General features: G+C 39.6%; 2 protein-coding genes across 2 annotated transcripts; both read right to left on the reverse strand.

Moving 5' to 3' along the window:
- Nucleotides 1-35: 35 nt before the first annotated feature.
- On the reverse strand, nt 36-13,421 carry LAP3 (leucine aminopeptidase 3). The gene is made up of 13 exons (XM_032187484.1): nt 13,277-13,421; nt 12,685-12,800; nt 12,277-12,331; nt 10,759-10,864; nt 8,711-8,870; nt 7,016-7,180; nt 6,269-6,427; nt 5,307-5,431; nt 3,824-3,912; nt 3,037-3,139; nt 1,192-1,271; nt 378-490; nt 36-280 (listed from the first exon to the last, which is right to left on the reverse strand). The coding sequence occupies exons 1-13, from the start codon at nt 13,364-13,366 to the stop codon at nt 82-84; spliced, it is 1,560 nt and encodes a 519-aa protein (XP_032043375.1). The 5' UTR covers nt 13,367-13,421; the 3' UTR covers nt 36-81.
- A 1,943-nt stretch (nt 13,422-15,364) lies between these two features.
- On the reverse strand, nt 15,365-19,962 carry CLRN2 (clarin 2). The gene is made up of 3 exons (XM_032187538.1): nt 19,655-19,962; nt 16,084-16,263; nt 15,365-15,630 (listed from the first exon to the last, which is right to left on the reverse strand). Exons 1-3 carry the CDS (start codon nt 19,905-19,907, stop codon nt 15,365-15,367), a joined length of 699 nt encoding a protein of 232 aa, XP_032043429.1. The 5' UTR covers nt 19,908-19,962.
- Nucleotides 19,963-20,665: the final 703 nt, after the last annotated feature.

Raw genomic sequence — 20,665 nt, forward strand, 5'->3', positions numbered from 1 at the left:
GTTTGGGGCACTCCGTTATTAACACTTTTTAACTTTTTTTTTTTTTTCTTAAGGCAGAATGGATGATTTTAGAATAGGCATTTATTTGGTATTGTGACTGTCTTGACTTAATCGAGCCGCAAACTCTACTAATGTTCGTGTAGGCCGGCCTGCCATGCCTTTTCGAAGATAGGGCACCTCATCTTTATTGGACATCACACCAGCTATATCCAAATGAGCCCAGTGAGAGGCAGTCACAAATTCTTTCAGGAAGGCAGCAGCTGTGCACGCTCCCCCAGCTCTGTGGGAAGCAGAAAGATGGTGTTACTTTAGAAACAACACAAACAGCACAAACAATAGACTAATACACTGAAGGGAAAGGCTGTTAGCACATCTACCTGCTGTACTTTCCAATGTTACTCAGGTCTGCAAGAGGACAATCCGTTACTTGCTTGGTGTAATGTTCAAAAAGAGGCATTCTCCATACTCGGTCTCCTGTCAAAATGCTGGCCTGAAAAAGAACAGCAATAGTTGGGGTAAAGTTCACTATGGTAGTTTTGGTGTTTCTCCACCCCACTTTTTTTTAAAAAAAAAAAAAAAAAAAAAAAAAAAAAGCTGCATTTGTAAGCACCACCACTATGCATGCTTATCTTCAGCTTTGATTGGTCTGAAACTATGAAATACACTGCAAGCAGAACAATGAAGCCTCCTTTTTGGGTACTTTAATGGTAGTCAACAGGCAAAAATCTAAAGAATACTTTTCCCCCCTGCAATATATTTTTTTTCTGGTAACGTATATATTCTCAAATGCTTCCCTTCAGAGGCTTCCTTTATCTATCACACTTCAGTCACTCACAAGGCCTCTGAATTTCTCTTGGTATTGCTAAGCAAGACCAACAATCTTTGTTAACAAAAACTAATTACTGTCAGTAGTGCAGAGCTTATGCATATGCAGTAAGTTATCAAAGGATGCAGATACTTGAGATAATGATTCATACTTTCTGCTGTATGATACTAAACCTCACTAAAGAGCCAGTAATTAATAGTCATCATTATGTATTTTTCAATTAAATGCAATACTAACACACTCCTATGAGATTTCAAAATGTAGTAACATACTTTTTAGGTTGGCATAAAGACTTTCTGTAAAGCGCTGTTTAGCAATGACAACTATTACTGAATTATTATTTGATAATAATGTTGATGGCCTACCTCATAAAGGTGATTCCAAAGCCAAGATGAATTTGTGAACACTCCAGTCGCAGCAGATCCCAATGCAACATCCATGGCACCTACAGAAAGACATCCTGAAGATTATACAATGAAGGCAAAGGTGGACTTGAGCATGGACTCTGCATCCAGACTCCTCACCGTACTTTCCTTTTCAATTCTCATTATCAGTGACTTCTAAAGTCCGCAAGCCAAAGATTTTGATACACTTATATTTATTTTTAAAAGCTCAAAAGTTTTTTGTTTTTTTTTTAAAAAGTCTACATAATTGAAGAGGACAAGAATTCACAAAAATGATATTTCCACATCTCATAAAACTAGACTTTCTGCTTTCAGCTTGATGCTTCCTAGCAATACGTCTACCATGATGTATTCAGAAATATGTCTCTTCTCAAACAAAACAAAACACTCAATTTTATTGTTTTCATATCGAAAATATACATGACTGGGCTTTTTCAATGTTACAGACTTACGCAATTTTCCAGCTGGTATTTTTGCTTTTGTGAATTTCACTTATGTAGATTGTTGCACAACATATGCAAATGTGCTTTAAATAAAAATAATCACTATCAAAATAATACACAATGCCTAAGGCAGAGGGATTACATACATATTTAGTTATTTGTTGCCACAGAAATGCTTCTCTAATGCTGATGCCATTTATGGCACTCAATCCCCAGAGAGATTTAAAAAACAAACAAATGAACAAAAAAACTTTAACAAGAATGGTACGTCAAAAGAAATTTCTGCAGGAGCTGTCCTCCTTTCTATTTGTGCCCAGGAATTCCCAACACAACAGTCTGTAGTGGCAGCAGCCTCTTTCCTGTATCATGCCTCATATAGAAATATTGCCATACAAGCCAACCATCTTAACATAAGCATCCCTTCTATCTAGGGACATTTTCCACAGCATTTGAACTTGTAAAGCTTACAGAACATGATTTAAAGCCCCAGTTTCTATATAGAAAGATTATTCTTCTTCTCAGCTTATTCGTTAAGCAACACAGAGGACTCCTATCTGAACTACTCTTCCATGTTTGCTCACCTTTCAGGTGAAGTCACTTCACCCATGACAGCTTGTTGCTGCCGTTCATAAGATGCATACACCATAAATGCTATCTTTGCAGATTTTAGATTTAGAATTATAGCTTCATTCATATATAACTGTAACAATTAAAACACATTTTTTTCATGCCTGAAAGTGTGCAAAGAGATACTTCGCTGGAATGACTTCCTGTGAAGATGATAATGACTCTCCTACTACATGGAATCAAGGACACCTAAGGTAGCTCAGCAAATGGAAGAACTGGTGCTGGGTAGCTCAGAACTCAAAGTGCTAAGAGGCTGTTCATAATGGAGCTATTTTGGCTCCAGCATGGCCAGTACTGTATGGAACTGGAAAGAGTCTTCCACAGCCATGCCAGTTTCTTTGCACCAAACAGGAGCTGGAAGTTCTTCACTCAGATGTTGGGTGACATAATTGTCTGGAAACAATCATTAAGTTCACCCAGAAACAGATCCACCTGGCACTACTGTGCAGAAACATCCAAGCCTGCACAGGTTTTCCTGAGCTTATTACTGCCAGCCCAGCTCCACGTGCACTGTTCAACATGTATCCTGCATGCCAATGCCTGCCAGTCCTGGAGACACGCAGCTGAAGAAATTGTTAGAGCATTAACTCTGCAAGCTCTTGTCCTACAACATGTAAAATCACCTCAGCTGCTTTTAAATTTAGTCTGAATTTGTATACATAGTGCAGCTAATCCATAGCCAGTTAATAACAAAGACCTGACGTCTAAAATGAAGCAGGGAAGGGAGACTGCTTACCTGTCAGTGTTGCAGCATTCACAATAGCCCTGGCATTAAAATTGTGGGCATAACAGAGAGCATCAGCTAATAGCAGCCTTCCTTCTGCATCTGTGTTGTCAACCTTCAGGTGCAAAGTTAACAAAAATACATTAACTACTATAAACATCCCTTGAACTGACTTATTTCTTACATATTCTCTTAAACAGCTGTCAGATTGTGAATGCACTGTCACAGGCCCCAGGAGCTTAAATCAAAATTTACTCAGTTTCCTCAGAAGGGCCTGGAGGCAGGAGAGGAGCCCCAGTGCAGCACATGGGGCAGGTCACCACTCCCAGCAAAGGCCCAGCAACCCCCAGGGCTGTTTCAGAGCAAGCAGAGAGATATGGCCCATGGAAACAGCAAGAAACGAGAGGGATCCACAACAAATCATAGATGCATGCCTGGTAACAGTTTCTTGTTAAAATAAATCAATAACCCCATTGCTTCTTTCTCCTTTCAGAGGAAGTTTATGATTTTATTTTCTAGCACGTTCACTAAAAGTTACCATAGTCTTCAGTTTTTCCTAGTGATTTCTAAAACATGCCTAACCTCTTCAATGTTTATATTTGAAAGAATCCTATGATAGCAATTTCTAATTAATAACTTAATTTCTAATTAAACTAATACTTCTTACATTTGTAAAAACACTACACTGGCACTATATATCTTTATAAAGGGTCTTTTCAAATACGTACTCTGACTACGTAACTCGATCAATTAAACAAATTTACCAAAAGTATTCAAAATCCAAGTTTCAGATGCATACCTGTATTGTTTTTCCATTCTTGGCTCTAACTACGTCCCCAGGTTTGTTTGCCTTACCACTGGGCATATTTTCACAGAGGGGTGCCAAACCTCAGAGAGAAAAAGGAAAAGTGCATTACTGGTTTCTTTCTCTGGAAAGAAGCAGAAAAAATATTTAAGAAAGAAAAAAAAAAAAGAAAAAACACCTTAAGAAAGCAATATTATTCTCATCTTGAATTATGTTCAATAGGTGAGTTTTCGTGATCACTGGAAGACAGCTGATCCAGTTTTCAGTTGGTGCCATTTCTCTGCATGGTGCACCACAAAATTCTTTCACCTACACCATTTTAACACTAGGAGTTACTTCTACTTTATGCCTAGGCAAGTGAGAGCAGAAAAGGTTTAAAATTTACTGAACCTCCTGTCAACAAATAGCATCTCATGTGTTCCATATATGAACAATTAGTCACATGTAAAGGGATTTCTTTCTGAAAATAAAAATTTCTACTCTCTAAGCTGTTCAAGCTCTGCTCATTGTGTAATGTCAAGAGGGATCCAAGGAATTGCCACAGAATGCCAAGCGTAAGAGCAAACAGAGGTGCAAAAGAGTCAACATCAAAACTACAAATGGAATAATGAGATGAAAGACTGTCCATCTTTCCCAGGGAAAACCTGCTCCTGTGTTCTGCTCAGAGAACAAGGAGTATGAGAATTGTGATCGACCACTTTTCAGTGGAGTGGCAGAGAGAGACTTTTGTTCCACTGTTTTCTGCTTAGCACTTCCTATTCTGTGGGAGGAATCTCCTAAGGATGTGTGGTTCATTGCCCTCTACTGGTTGAAGCATGTAAGCGACTAAAACATTAGTTGCCTGAAAGTTACAGTACTCAAACATAAAAACCTAGAATGGATTACATGTTACCAGTGACTGTTTCTTTTAAACAACAGTTCCTGAATCAGCCAATTCTAGCTTTGCAACATCTCTGCTGAAAAAAATAAGTAGTATTCTTGAATTCTGAGAACTATCAGAAAGCTTTTTTGTTGCAGCTGTTTTTAAGTTTCTGCTGAGACATTCACATAAGGAAACAAAAGCTGATCCCTTATCCTGTTCAGCTGGTGCAAACACTCATGGAAGTAGTTCACCTGCTTTTTATTTTTAATTGTTTTTACAGGTATCCACATTCCTTCTTGGAATGAAATAGCAGAACTTCTGCAAAACTTGTTGAAAACAAGTTTATCAACAAGTCTCTCCTCCTAAGATCTAAAAATCATGCCCTCAAAATTTGTATTCTTTCAGTATTTTATTCAAGCAAAGCTAGCGATTTTTGATAAGCAAATAAAGACAGAAGAGAAGCTAAGAAAATTAATGAGATGAGCACGTCTGAAAAAGCCTGACATTTCTGTAGGACAGAATGTCTTACAGCAATGGCTGATACTAGGAAAGGACCTTGTCTAAACAAAGCCTTGTAAAATTAAGATTTTCAGATTCTCACACAAACACACTTACCAATTATGTTAAGAGGTAGATTTAACGTTGCTGCAGTCACAATGGCCGAACAGACAGTTGCTGCCCCTCCCATATCTGCTCTCATCGCATCCATACCTGATGACGGCTTCAGTGAGATGCCACCACTGAAATGAGCAGAACAGTATCATCAACACGGAGGAGCTGGGCGTTACATATGTTGATTATACTCTGTCCATCAGTGTGTTTCAACACCAAAATGTCAGTAAACGCTAGGCTCTGTTTTCAGATTCTCTTACACACGTACTGAAAACACAAGGAATCTAGAAAAATTCAGGTGATCTGCACTGGACTAAAAAAATAGACATTTTTCTCATGTGCTCAATGGTCTTCATAACAGCAGAAGAGCACAAAACGAGCATAAAACAGTAGACTTGGTAAAACCAAGCATATGGAAGGAGAACAGGTTAATAAAATGTTCAGTAGTTATAACTGTTGTTATTTCCTATTAAAGAAATTGCTACAAAGAATGAACTGTTTTTACTTTAAGCATGAACTAGATGTCCAGTGACAGACTGCAACTCTAAACACTTAACTTTTTCATCCCAAGGTTTCCTCAGGCCAAGAAAAAAGAAGAAGACACTAAGTTTTGTTTTCTTTCCTTCTAGCTTTCCATTTTCCCCTTACAGACCAAAGGCATATCAGTTCTACTTATTTCAATCACTCAAGCTTGTCTCATCCCCAGCAAAAGCAGCACAACCTACTAAATTTGGCAAGTTCACTGGAATGGCATTGAAAGATGTGCTGAGCAATGAAAAAGCAGCTCTGTGTTGAACATGAAGAGCAGGGGGGCACAAGGAAAGCCTCACCTCTGTGTTTAAGGGGATTGCAGTCAGAAGCGTGCATCTCTTGGTTGAATTACACAACTCATCCCTCTGTGTTCCATCCTTTAAAAACTGAAACACAGCATTCCCCCAAATTATTCAAGATATTACCACACATACCTGTCAAATGTAACTCCTTTTCCTACAAATACCAAAGGAGAGTCATTTGCATTAGCACCACCTAAATAGTGGATCTCCAGAAAGATGGGAGGTTCAGCTGAGCCCTTAGCTACACTCAGGAATGCTCCCATCTGTTGTGTTGCTATCCAAGACTCTGGCCTGAAATAGAAATATATACGTATAAGTTTAAATTGGACACTTTGACCAACGCGTTTTGCTTGTCTGTTTTTAAAAATCACAATTCTTGAAGGTTTGTACACAAACTATTAATTCCACTTTAGTTAGCTGTATTGGAAACCTCATTTAAATGCCACCATTATTACTATTTTTGTGAAGCAGAAAAATACTGCCTCCAAGTTCTTGCCTTTTTTTTTTTTTTTAGTAAGACTAAACTATACTTTCTGAAAACAAAAGGTATTAGGAAAAAGGTACCTAGTATTTGTAGATTATTCACTGATTCTTCATCAGGCTTCTTCTTTCACAGCACATGTCAATTAAGCAATTAATTGATGGCATGGCTAACTGGTAATCGTTTTATTGTGTCACAGTAACTTGCTTACGCTACTAGCTAGAAGCTCGCCTTCTAAATGTTGAGAGGAGCCTGCAGTCTGGGTACCTTTATCGCTTTTAGCCAACAACTTTACCCGCTTTTGTCATTTGAAATGGCAGAATGAAAACGAGAGCATGTGACAAATTTGGCATGGAAGGTTTCTTACCCTATAAAGGAATCATTTGAACGTATTTTACCTTATATGGACCTTCACGTTGCTGCTGAAACCCCTGAGCTTCTGTTCAATATATTCAGCAAATTTGACTGGAGTTATATAATTGGCTGGAGCCTCCATCAGGTACCGAGCGAGGTTCTGACCCTCAGCATAGATAACACCTTTCTGCCAGGCTTCACTTCCAGCACTAAAAAACACCATACAACAATCATGATTGTACAAAAGTAAGATAATATCAGCATTTATTTGTTCTCTCCCATCTGAAAATACGGTATTATTAATACAGGGGAATTAAGAACCTCTTATTACCCTTCCTACAAGGAATTTAGGATGAGATCCAATGTGTATCTAGTTTAATATCTCATCTCTGGTTCCAGTCAGAGCCAAATGCTTCAGAGAAAGCTAGAAGAATCCTAGAGCAGACAGATGTAAAATTATCTGATATATGTGGTCTTGTCCTAATCCTTACTAGTCAGAGATTGTCTTGATCTTTAAGCACATGGTTTAATATCCCTTCCAAAATTTGTAATCGCATTAACTACAACACCCCTGGAAGTTTTTATTTACCGTACAAAGCCTCTGAGTCTGTTTTTCAATTTGCTTAAGTATGATTATATGATAAGAGTGGAACTTGGACCTCAATTCACAGTGCACTAAAGACATTTCGCTAATAAAAGATAGAACAAACATTCAAAAAGCTGACTGCATAGGAAATAGGGATCTCTGATTATTTTGCAACACTACTAGTACATAACCTCTCATTTTACTGAGACAGAACTAAAAGACTTGCTTATTTGCTTTAAAAGATGCCACGAAGCAGGGGATTAAGTTGGATTCTGCTCTCAAAAGAGCAATACAGGGCAGATGGAAGCCAAGAAGAATATAGAAACATTGCTTGGATATGCAGAGATGGAATTAAGAAGCCAAATCTCACCTAGAGAGAAACTAGCAAAAAGTGGGAAAGGCAACAAGAAGGCTTCAGCTGGTACATCATCAGCAAAAGGGTCAGGATATCGGTGTCCCATTGCTAAATGGGGCTGACAATCTAGAGAACACTGAGAAGCCTGAGGTTCTCAATGCTTGCAATCCCTCAATACTTCTTGCTTAGTAATAGTTTGGAGAAGAACAGTACACCCATGGAAGCAAAAGCCCTGATACTACTTTCTGCCCCCAAGAAGCAAAACCCTTGATATTATTTTCTGCCCTCAAGGAACAGTGATGTTTACTTAAAGTCTGTAAGCACCACAGCTTTTCTTCTTGCATCTTGTTCTGTGAATGCAAATATAACAGATGAACTATGTAAGACACTCATTATGGCATGGTCTGGTCTCATTTAGCATTTCCTAATTATCAAAAGGATTTATTCACTTACAGAGTTTGAAATACCTCTGCTCCACAATTTTATCATGCAATACCAGTATAAGTCCTTGTACATCAGAGCAATCTTTCAAGTAGTTTTTTACTTTTATTTTTATTCTGGACCTTCTTTTCTATGAAGCAGCATTTATTTACCCTTATCCTCAAAACACAGCATACTAACATAACCTATGGAGCAAACACTATGAATATACCTGATGTGTAAAATACTTAACTCCTTGAATTTCCTTAAGACAGAAATTGCTGCTAGACCTATTCTAACATTTCTATTTCATTCTCATGCACAAGCATGCTCAGTTTTATAAACAAACAAATATGCAAGCTTTCCTTTTGCCATCACCTTCCATGAAGCTGAGGAGTAACTGCAGTTTTCTTTTTTTGCTTCAGCTCATTGTATTCATGCAATCCAAGGACAGCACCTTCTGCGGCCGCTTGAGCATCTCCGCAAGGGTCCACTTCAACACAGGGGATTTCCAGATCTTGGATCTGTCTACAACCAACTGAAAAACACAGTATGGAATTAATAGGCCAAGTAGTGCACAGAAGAGCAGAACAGGTGTCTGATGTGACCAATGTAATACTTCAAGGAAAGTATTCAAGGAAAAGAAAAAACAGCTTTACGCAAGATATCCGAGTTTAAAAGTAAATAAACAAAAAAGATCATGTAGTAAAATAATTTAAAATGCTAGTGACCATATATTGACAAGTTTTGATAAGTTTTTTGATAAGTTTCAATGATCAAGCCATTTCACAAGAGTAAGAAGGAAACTTCACAGTAGTTCTGATTCCTTTAAGCTCACACCACATCAAAGAAAACCTCTATCATTCTGGAGTGTTATGGGTTGTGAAGACCTACAGTTATCAAAAATTTGCCCTGATTTTTTTTCCTAAGACTAAGTAACTGTTCTTTTCTGACAAAGAAGCTCATACACTATTTTATAAACATTATTAAAAAACAGACATAATTCCATACATTTTACAGTGTTTTTACAGAAAAATTTAACTGTTTTGGCAGCTGGCGAGACAATGTGGGTTAGCCCTTTGGACTAAAGGGCAAAGCCAACACACAGAGATTCACTTTCCTCATTATTACAACTGTCACAGATGTATGACTGACCTCCTGTCTCAGATTATAACCATTATGGTGAGAACTCTTTATTCTTGTTTTATACACAGTTAGATGCAAAAATCAACCCCTAATTAAAACAGAAGACCTTTTACTGGGTCTGGCTGAGCTGGAGTTAATGTTTTTCATAGCAGCCTCCATAGAAGTTTTAGATTTTTGATCAAAATGGTGTTGATTACACAACAACATTTTGGCTATGGCTGAACAGTGCTCAAACAGCACCAAGACTTTCTGCTTCTCACTGTGCTCCCTACCCCAGTGAATAGGCTGGGGGTAGGCAGGTAAATGGCACGGATCACAGCCAGGACTCCTGACCAGAACTATCTAAAGGGATATTCTGTATCACCCTGATCACAAATAATAAAAGCTTGGTAGTAGGGACAGGCAGATACTGTTATTCAAAGTAGCCACTGTTCAGAACTGGCTGGACATTGGTCAGCTTGTGGGAGGTGCTGAGCGATAGCTTTTGCATAATGTTTTCTTTCCTTCAATTATTAAACTGTCTACCTTGGCTAACAAGTGGTTCCTGCTTTTACTCTTCTTATTCTCTCCCTGTCTCACTGAGGGGAAAGTGAGCAAACAGTTGTGCAGGTGCTTAGCCGTGAGTTGATGCCCCAGCCAGCAATGTCTAAGCTGTAAAGTAATAATTTGTTTGTTATAAGGAGTAACAGCAGGGTTATCAGGTATCTCCGCTACCTACAATTCCTGAAAGTACAGACTTATCACATTGTAACACACCTCACAGTTATACGAGGTGCCCACTGTTACCTTTGTAACACAAAATGCACCACAATTTCAGTAACAGAAAAATAAGAGGCCTTTGCCTGTGAGGGATAAGGAAACATTCTACTTAAGTTGGGAAAGTTATCACTTCACAAAACAAAACTCTCAGTTACAAACTAGAGCAGCAAAAGGAAATCTATATGCATACTTAAGTACAGCACAATCATTAAGTGCTCACTTAATTCTCTCAGGCTTCAAAATCACGGCAATTAAACAAGTGCATTTTCAATACCCCACCATTCAGGAGACGTACTGAAGTTATCTGTCTGCAGGTTGATTTACATGCTGTATAACTTCTTTCTCACTAAGAAAAAATCTCATGAATGTCAATGACAAGTAAACACATTTCCCAAACTATGCAGTATGTTTTGCATTTCAAAACGAAAGCGTATGTAGACTTGCTCTTCAAAAATGGAACATGCTGCATCATTAAAAGGCTTTTCTAGACAAAAAGTTAAGAAAATAAGAAAACAGTTAACCTGCAACAGCTGCACGAATATTTTCTTTGTCTTCATTCCAGTTTTCTTGCTCATTTATTCCAGCATTCTTCTTACCCAAGCCAACTACAGCCACACTTGGAAAGTCCTACACAAAGCCAACACACAAAGAGATTCACTTTCCTCATTATTACAGCCACAGCACGGAGTTGTTACAGACTCCACTTTACCAACCAAACACAGCATTAAAACACACTCAATACTTTCTCTACGTCACACAGCTGATTTCTGCATAAGAGCACCAGTATGGTACCACAATCTTACACTCCTATTCGTTTGCCACAGGCAGCCAAACAGTTGTCCTGCTTGTCCATTTCACAATTTGTATTGAAGCAGATAGGGCTTTATGCTAAACAAATAGCAAAAGATATTTCTGTCCTTCTAAGTGTACCCATTTTCACTCAGAAGTACGTTCAAGCTAATAAAATCTCTTCAAAGGTCAAAAAATCTCTTCAATCTCTTCTCAAGCCTAGAAGCTGAGCTGAGCTGGTGTGATTAGCCACGCACCAAACCAAAGCTGAACAGAGGTACACAGATCCAGAATTCAGGAAAGTAATGTAGCACAGCAAACTACATTCTTACCTCATAAACTGAAAGTAATGGGCAAAAAGGAAGAGATAACAAAGATGAAAGGAGTGTTTTAAGAACATAGTCAAATTTGTATAACCTTGAGTATGGCTTTATACAAGTGAATAGATTCCCACTGCTCTCAGGAAAAAATGAACTTAATCTTAGACTTTCCCTTACCCTTCCATCACAAATAGCTGCTCTGTCAGCTTATTTATTTATTTATTTATTTTTACACCATAAAGCCTCTTAGTCCACAAGATGGTGGAACTAACATAAACTTGCCAGATCAATGATTCAAGTTATCCTTTTTTAGCTATTGTTATTTTAAACACTAAGGAGAGGTCATTAGGCCAGATTCTACTACATCCTCTTGCAGAGATTTCCAACTCACTTTAGGTCATTCTGTAGGCAGAACCGGCATAACAGGACCTTCAGGGGACTCGATTTCCATGAAATTCATGACAGCCTTTCTACTGAGTACATCACCTGTGTTCTCCACATAGGTATTTTTGCATGGTAGGCATTAATCACTACAAAATGATTTATTTAAAATCATTTACATAGCCCTAACATACCATGTAATTACATACACAAGAGCACCTAGTGTCATATTGGAAGTCTGCCTACCCTCTAGCTATCTGACCAAAAAGGTTCAAGTCGGAACCAGCCAGCTCCATCCAGACACATTAGATGAGTTACGACTTCTCAAATGGCAACAGAAGCTTAACTTTAAGTGGGTGAATCCCCATCTCGTACAACTGTGAAATATCATGTCTGTGCAGACAAGAGTTCTGCCTGAACAATGGCAGAGAGGGAAGAAAAGTGCAGAGCATTGACACAAGCACAGCAGTGAACCAAGCTTAAGGTAAGATGCACGGGCAAGCCTCACTCATTAATAAATATACATCATGAAAATTCCACCGTTCATACCTGATGCAAACCATGGAACAGGTACGTTTTGCCTTTCTTCAAAGGTGGCCCACAACTACAACACAAGAAGGTTCTTTCAGTAAAGAAGCCTTAACCAGGGTAACAAGGCTTATGGTATACTACATTAACCCCACAACCACATTGAGCTTCTCAAGACTATGCTGGGACACTTGGCTCAGTGCTCACTCACAGAAAAGGACTATCCCTCTGAGTATTTTGCTTCTCTTTCCTTGATGCTTGGCTTCTGCCACAGGAGTTTCCCTCCAAGCTGCTCATCCTGGTGGGAGCAGATACTAGCCTGAAAAGGGGTGTGGGTTCAAATGCCAACAATGATCAGAAAGACAGCCCCATTCTTATTGGCGTTTTAGAGATACTTTAATCCATTTCAGGAAGGTAGCCAACACTTACACCGACAGAAGTTCTCTCAGCTTTCCCGACACGAGCCTATCGAAAGCATCTCCTGCACTAGTGAGCTGGGCAGCACCTCCATCCTGCTCGCTCGAATAGGCTCCCAGAACGAGGCCCTAGGAAAGGATGCACATTAATGTAAACAGCGTGAAGTTTAGAGACCTGACAGAGAAACAAGCACAGCGTTCAGATTGCTGCTGGTTTACGCGTGCATGTCGGCTCATGCACCCATCTGACGTGCAAGGCACAGAGCCACGTGCTGGCGGTACAGGATAAAACATTACAAAGGAGGCACTCGAATACCAATCCCTTCGCCTCCAGAACTCTTGCAATCCGTAATTTGAAGGCACAACAGATTTTTTTTTTTTTTCCACTCTGCGCCCACCAAACGCGGCTCCTTTGCCTGGAGCCCCGGGGACAGCGCACAGAGCCGCACCGCGGCCGGCCCCGGCTCCTCAAGGCCAAGGGGCAGGCGAAGGAGCCCGGCAGGACACTCACAAACCGCCTGCCCCCTTCCCTCACTTCTCCCGATCCCCACACGGGCGAGAGGGGCCGTGAGGTGGCGGTCCCACAGCTCCCGCTGCCCCCTCACCTTCCCGCCCGCCCCGCGGCTGTAGCCCCGGCCGGGGAGGTGCCCAGCCAGGCGGCGGGCGGCCACCCTCCGCACACACGGCACCAACATGCCCGGAGCTCACAGCCCCGTTGCCTCACAGCTCCGGAGCCCCACAGCGGAGGCAGGCGGCTGTGCCGGCAGCCGACCCCGGCGCGCTGCTCGCCTCATCAGCAGGCGCCGAGCGGGGCGGTGCTGGAGGAAAGGGGAGGGGAGAAAATGGCGGCGCCTCCCCGTCGCCTCTTGAGGTGAACGATATTGGAGGCAGCGGGCTCGCACCGCTCAGAAAATCCTTCTCCACCCGAAATGATCAAATTTCCAAACATTTTGTAAGCCCATAAGCGACACAGGGCCCGTGGTCTGCACCCCGTTGTTAGCGCAAGGCGTGGGGAGCAGCGGGTGTTACGGCGGAGTTTTGCCCTCTTGTGGTGTGGTCCAGGTTAGCGTTCACACGTGCTGCTGAAGGTGAAACAACTTGTCTTGGAGGCTTACCGCAGCCTTTAAAAACCAGACCTGATATCTATGCAGTGTACTTAATGTACGTGTGAAACACTGAAGTGTAAGTGGTGTATGAGAATTGAAAAAAAAAAAAAATCTTTCAAATGCAGACAACAAGTTTAAGTTATTTCCCATATAGGGTGGTAGCTTACTCGTATAATATCCTCGCATTTAGGTTCTGAGTGAAAGTGATAATTTCCCAGAATAAAATTAAGAAAACATAGTAAGTGAAAATGAAAGACCAGTGAGACTGACTGTAGCTGTGACAGGAACATTCACACCGGAATATCAGACCAGAATCATCAGTGTGATGTCAGAAGTAGATTTATGCTTTTCTAGCAAGAGCACTGCATGGAGAAAACGTTTTTGGAGTTTACTGACGTGCGTGGTATCATCTGTGCAACAGCCAGAACAAACACGTCTAATTGAGGACAGCATCATCCAGAGACAGTAACTGAAGGAAATTGCATCCATTTTGATTTACCTTGTAAAATTACTTTTTTTTTGTTTGTTTTGTTTTTGTTTTTAATGTTAAATCGTAACTACTAAAAATCTCAAAGTGTTTTAGTAGTTAACCTCATTAATTTTGGAGTGACTCTTATATACAAATAATAGTTTCTTTGTTCTTTGAAGAATGGCTCCATAACTTCTCTACATCCTTCATGGAGCATCTGTATATTCTGCAAGTATTAATTAAATGGGTATTTCCAGTGCGTATTAAGTACTCTTCAATTTTATGGAAAAATAGGATTTTACCCATAATCTCTTTACATTTCTGGACAGATACACTTCATAAATTATTTTGTTTGGTATTTCAAGTTTTCTAAAGTACCCCCAAAGAAGCCTTCATTTCCACATGTTGATTATATTATGCATATGATTAGGTAGGTCTCTATATGAAGCATAACTAAAATGTTTTAATAAGGTAACTTTATATCCAGTTTATAACACTTGATATCAAGTTCCAGATTTTCTGAAAGTATTTTATGATGTAAAGGGGAAAGCTGCAAAGGTCTAAGTGATAGAGTTAGCCACTGTTAATCTTTGTTTTAAAACTGTATCACACATAAGTAGCCTAGAAATAGGGCTAAATCTTCTTTTTCAATGCAGTTTAATGCTATTGAACGTCTTATATGACCCTCTCAAAAATGTCCAGATAATTCTGAGAAGGTAATTGGCAAACATTCATCCTTTCTGTTTTAAAATAAGCCTATATTATGAAAGATTTATTACAAACATATTTTATTTCTAAACAAAAAAGATACTTAGTTTAGGTGAAATTGTATTATCACCTGTGTTCTAAAATAGCTAAAATGCAGATTTTGTAAAAACTGTGAACTCTATAGGTCAGTTTTGAGAATAATATTTGCAGTATTTGTTTTTCCTGCTTTCCCACACATGCTAATTGCTGGTTTTGTAGACTGACCTTTAAAAAAGTACTGCAGATTTTTACAATTGGCATCTTTACTCATGTGTATACCAAAATTCTCCATCCAAAGCAAAAGCTGACAAGTCAAGAAGCTGTTTCTGTCATGATAGTTCACTTCACCAAAGTAGTCTTATGCAGATTTATTAGTACATGATATCTTCTGCTGTAACATTTGCTTCTTCTGTCTTAGTCTTTATTTTAGGGAAATGAATACCACTAATGGCTATTAGCAGCAAGTTCACTGCATGCGCTGTGGCACTTGCCACACAAAGCCAAAAACAGTCTTCAAACCTTTCTTCTAAGATAACAAATTGAAAGGCGTTTTCCCGAAAATTGGCAATTCTTTCTGTGAGGCGATGAAGTTTTACAGCAGCCATAAAGCCAGTGACTGCAAGTGCTATAAATCCACCTGCAACAAAAAGAAAGAAGTATTTACCATTGTTGTCAAAACAAGACATGCATTTTGGTTGTGCTTCAGAAGGACATATTAAATACAAAAGCAGGTCTTAAACAGAATGTGACAGACGTAGAGATGGCTTAAACACCTTCAGCATGCTTAGCCTTTAATGTATTGCCAAACAATATAATGATAAAATAAATTTAAGTTTATAATAAAGGACTTTTATGAGTTATATGAACCATAAAGACTGGCATTTGCAGCTCCTGTAAAAAGTTGACTAGACTCGATATGCTGAAAAGCCATCTGACAGCTCTCTTTTGATAGATGAGAATTCATTGGTAACTTCATTTTATTCACAAGTATTTAAGTCAGGGAGATATCGAGTAAGGCAAGAAAAGAAGTTTTACAGTTAACATTTTCCTATGAACATGACTGGTGAAAAATACTGGTGAATGAATTTACCTGCAAGTAAATTCCAAAGGCATAGTCCTGCTGGACCCTTAATAGCCCGGTAAGGAACTTTTATTGCGTTAAGAATGCAGAATCCAAAACTGACCAGAGAAAAGCCCATGGCCACACAGAGGAACATTATAATCATCACATGCAGGCCTGTATTCAGCTTTTTCACCATATGTGGGAAAACTGTCAAGAAACAAAAAAAACAACTATTCAATGTGTATTTTTTTCATGACAACAGTAAACATCACACTCTACTTATGCACCAAAGTCAAATTATATGTAAACAAGACGATTTTTATAAAACAATCGATTCAGGTAGTTACACTCATGTTTTATTTCTCACTGCATAAGACAAACTAGGGATATTCTACTACAGGAACAATCACTCACACAGGATCTGTAAATAAGGATGCAGGGTTAAGTACTCTGTTATTTATCTAGTTTATTTCGTGTATTTATCTCTGCTGCTGTATTGTCTGTTGCATTCATTTCCGCATCGTTTTCACCTCTGCTCTCTGCCCCAAACTTCTTTCCTTTGAGTTTCCCATTCCTGTCCCATGCTCTTAATCTCATGCCTTTGAAGTCCAATAGTTCAGTTTCCTTGTCCAGCTCCTTGCTGTCTGAATTAGTGTTACGTCTGCTTGATTTAGTTTCTTATATTATTCTTCTTTCTATCTCTTCCTCTCTTTAAAACGGGCTCCAGTGAGATCCACTCTGATCCACTTCCTATTTCCTAATCCCACAGGTTTCCACTTTTAAATTCCCTTCCTGGTTTCTCATCAAGTGTTTATACCTCTTTTATGTGTTTCTGGGTGTTGGACAGTATTTTAGTTAAACTCATAGAAAGGATGCAAAGTGCCACAGTCAGGGCAGGCTTGGCATGAAGTATTCACAGGTTTTGTTATACACACGAGCTCTTCTTTGGCAGCCTGCCTGTCTGTAAAGGACAGTGACTTTATTAACCTGTTTTTATCTTAACAGTTACTTTGGTGGAAGGCTACATCAGCCAGCAATAGGGAGATGCAGAACATGCAAGAACTCAGGTTATCCTGCAGCCCTTCAGTAACTGAATCAGAAGAAACATGAGGAGGGAATTGTAGACAATGTGCTGACTGACAAGAAAGAGAAAAGCTGATCAAGAAGGAACCTAAAATACAGGCCAATCGAGAAAAGCCCTTCAAATAATGCAGCACCACACATTCATACATATTTGGAAGGACTAACTGCCTAATTATGTCACTAAAAACAAGGTACGTCATATTATAAACAAATAGATTACTTCCTATGCTGCATAAGTGAAAAAAATAATCCAAAGAAACCACATATAATGCAGGCAGAAATAACTGGTAGATGACACAGCAAATATCAAGGATATAATGTGATCATCATGACATTACAGAATTCCGGTAGATTATTCAGAAAACTTCATACTGTACAAATTCCATACAAAAATCCATGATTCAACAGCTCTTCAGTAATTAATTCTGGGCTTATAATGAGGTATGGTATACACAGGAGCTACAGGAAAGACTCCAACAAGAAGAAAGGAGGGAAGTAGAAGAGGAATGGGAAGCCAGAAACTAGCTTACTTTCCCAGTGGAAAATAAGTGCCTGTAAAAAAACAAAGCACATGGAATTTAGCTTTATTATAAACCAGCAGAGTTTTCAGGGTGGTTCTAAAGATTCCTTTGTGTCTTTTCTGAGGCTCTCAGCCAGGTCCCAAAGACATGGGCAGTGAGCCTGTCTTAATACACAGAAGTAAGAACCCCGAGGAAGGACATTGCCTTGGGGACTGCGGACACATTCCAGCTGTTTTTGCTGTACACACAGAGAAAATGTCTGACTTTCCCAGTTTGTTTGCAGGGCTTGATTCAGATGTCAAAATATATGCATCTCATGCCAATTTAGATGGGCTAGGACTTCCAGTAACAACCACATGGATCTGACATAGATGACACAGTATGTATAGGAACACCTACAAAAGGTGGTGGATTTAACAGCTTTGTAATACTGTCGTGATACCATTTTGATGCCAGTGTTGTGAAAGTTGCAACCCTTATAGAGGTATTAAAATAATTAAAAGGGAAAGTCTCTGGCACATTTGTTTACCTAAATGCATGGTTGTGTCCGCTGCATTTATTGACCCAATTTTACAGATCTAATGGGAAAAATTCTTGCTAGCTTCAGTGAGATCTTTGTCTGTCTAAGAATACCATCACATCCTCCAGATATGTATTCATACAGTCAGTGGTGAGGGTGGAATGCTAGGCCTTCTTCTCAGATTGCAGAGTAATTAATCAGAAAGTTCACTAACAAGGCTAGAAAGTTGTACAAGGAGAGGAGGATCAGCTACCTTTTTCTTCATTCTCTTTGACATTTATGGATGGGTTAAAGAACTGGAACTATATTTCTGAATACCTTGAAGAGAAGAAGCAGCAGCAGAGCAGGACAAGCTTTGACCTGTTTGCCAGCAATTTTGGCTACTGAAAAGCAGTTAGTCCAAATTCACAGTGTAACAACAGGTCACACTGATCTAAGTTTCTCTGTTTCTCTTCACCACTCCTAAGACCACAGTCGTGCCTGCTTTAAAGACTTTATAGCAGTGTTTGTGCAGCTGTGTAGGGAGGCAGTATAGCGGGATGAGTTTATGGGAAATAAATAGATCTTTTGCAGGCTAATTTTCAGCAAGCTTAACTCCCTGAACTTCCTCACCATACAACTACGCTAAGTACCACAGCCATTGCAAAGGATGAGCCAGCACTGCTGTGCAACAGGGGAGGGTAAGCTTCAACTTCTATTGGTTTAAGTTGCTGCAGATCTATCCACCAAACTAAACATCTTTGATAAAAAAATATCATTTTCACTTCAGCACAGGATGTGTGAAGACTGGAAATCATCCAAAGTCAACATCTGACAGCTTTGGAGAGCTCAAGAAAATCTTTGACATTTCTACACTTTGTATGTATTCACCATTTTTTTTCTCTTTGAAGTTACCAGAAAAGAAAGTAAAAACTTCTTTAACATGTTAGTAAAGTTAGGAGTATCTACAATGGCAGACATCTGTTTTGGGACAGCTAGGGAAACACACAAATGTGGCCAGCTAAATAAATCTCTACTTCTTAAAGGAAAAAAAAAAAAAAAATGAAAAAGGGAGCAGTTTAACAAATATGGCAAAAATAGAGGTACAGATATTGCAGAGCAACACAGCATGGAAAAGTTTCAGTCAAGGGAAAGTATGACTTACAGGGTCATCTCCAATCCTCCTATAGCTCAACCTGGGAAATAAGACTGAAAGGGAACCCTCTTCACTCTGTTCACAAGACTAACAGGAATTCCTCAATCTAGCTCTAGGGATTTTTTTTTTCTTTGATTCCAGAATCACAAAACATAATCAGAGAGAAAACCTAGCCTGAAATAGCACTCAAATCCCAAAGCACACAGACCACAAGTAAGCCACAATTATACGTTTAATAATAATGATTTGCTCTTGACAGGTTATGTAAACAAAACGACCAGAGTGCTTTTAAAGTTGAACTAGACATTTGACTAGAGATTCAACCAAAATTGTACTTACTTGTGAATTTGGAACGACGCCCTCCCAGCCCACACTGGCGTATCTTGCCGCCCCTAAAAAGGCCATAGTAAATTTCTCCCATGAACTTGACCAGCTCTGGATCTGTGGCATTGACTAAATCAGCCCCTGTTTTGCAAAGCATCTTTCCAGTCATCCACCTTTGGGTCCCCATTGCGACGGCAATTATGATAAAAGACGCAAAACTTATTGTAGAAGCCAAGGCAAATAAAGTCTTTTTAAAACAGCCGGGCATCCTAGTGGTTTCAAGGAGTCATCTCCAAGGCCTCTCTTCAGTAACTAGGCACATTTCCCACTTTTCCTGTTGCTCTGAAATCCATGAACGAATAGCAAGTATTTCAAAATACATCTCATTGTATTTCAAAGCTCCAGAAATTAAACCGTACAGTTAAAAATCAAGTCCAAAAAGATGTTTTGCTGCGACAGCATCCTGAAATGGTTGCAAACAACAGCTTCGTTACCCTGTCATGTGGTGGTGCAGAAAGTAATCCTATATCTATTGCATGGCTAATGTTTCACCGGAGCTTTAATTGTCCTGCTCAAATGGCATCAAGTTCTTTACCATAACCACGTGGGATGAAAATTAGAAGCATTTTTTTAAAGATGATTAAAAACATGGGTAAATATCCGCGAGGGACAAAGCTTTGCAAACGTGGAGTGTAGCAGCAGAATCCTGCTGACATCTCGGCTGTGTTAAGCTACCTCCTCCTGGTGCTTACTCTGTCCCTGTGTAAATGTCAGTGCTGTCAGAGCCACCAGGGCTGGCAATAACCCTCAGAGCGATGTCCTTCCATCCCTCGGCCTGCTAGCTGAGGTGTTTAAATGCTGTTCAGGAGGCTGTGGTTTCACACAGGGACCTGCTGCCTGCACAGGGCCCTCCGTGCAGGGTGGGGAGGCACAAGCAGGCAGCAGGGCCTGGAGCTGGGGGCTGTGGCGAGGGCAGTAATTCCACCTAGCAGCGATATCGAGCAGCACTGAAGAAAACCGGCAACA

Source organism: Aythya fuligula, chromosome 4, assembly GCF_009819795.1.
Source record: "Aythya fuligula isolate bAytFul2 chromosome 4, bAytFul2.pri, whole genome shotgun sequence".
Classification (NCBI taxonomy): Eukaryota; Metazoa; Chordata; class Aves; order Anseriformes; family Anatidae; genus Aythya; species Aythya fuligula.

Excerpts from the sequence above, each read along its gene's own strand:
- LAP3 (XM_032187484.1), bottom strand. The coding sequence starts at position 13,366 with ATGTTGGTGCCGTGTGTGCGGAGGGTGGCCGCCCGCCGCCTGGCTGGG. Across the intron at positions 3,140-3,823 it reads AGAATGGAAAAACAATACAG|GTTGACAACACAGATGCAGA; the intron begins GTATGCATCTGA and ends TTGCACCTGAAG. Across the intron at positions 491-1,191 it reads TTTGGAATCACCTTTATGAG|GCCAGCATTTTGACAGGAGA; the intron begins GTAGGCCATCAA and ends GTTCTTTTTCAG.
- CLRN2 (XM_032187538.1), bottom strand. The coding sequence starts at position 19,907 with ATGCCCGGCTGTTTTAAAAAGACTTTATTTGCCTTGGCTTCTACAATA. Across the intron at positions 16,264-19,654 it reads GCGTCGTTCCAAATTCACAA|TTTTCCCACATATGGTGAAA; the intron begins GTAAGTACAATT and ends GTTTCTTGACAG. Across the intron at positions 15,631-16,083 it reads CCTTTGGAATTTACTTGCAG|GTGGATTTATAGCACTTGCA; the intron begins GTAAATTCATTC and ends TTTTTGTTGCAG.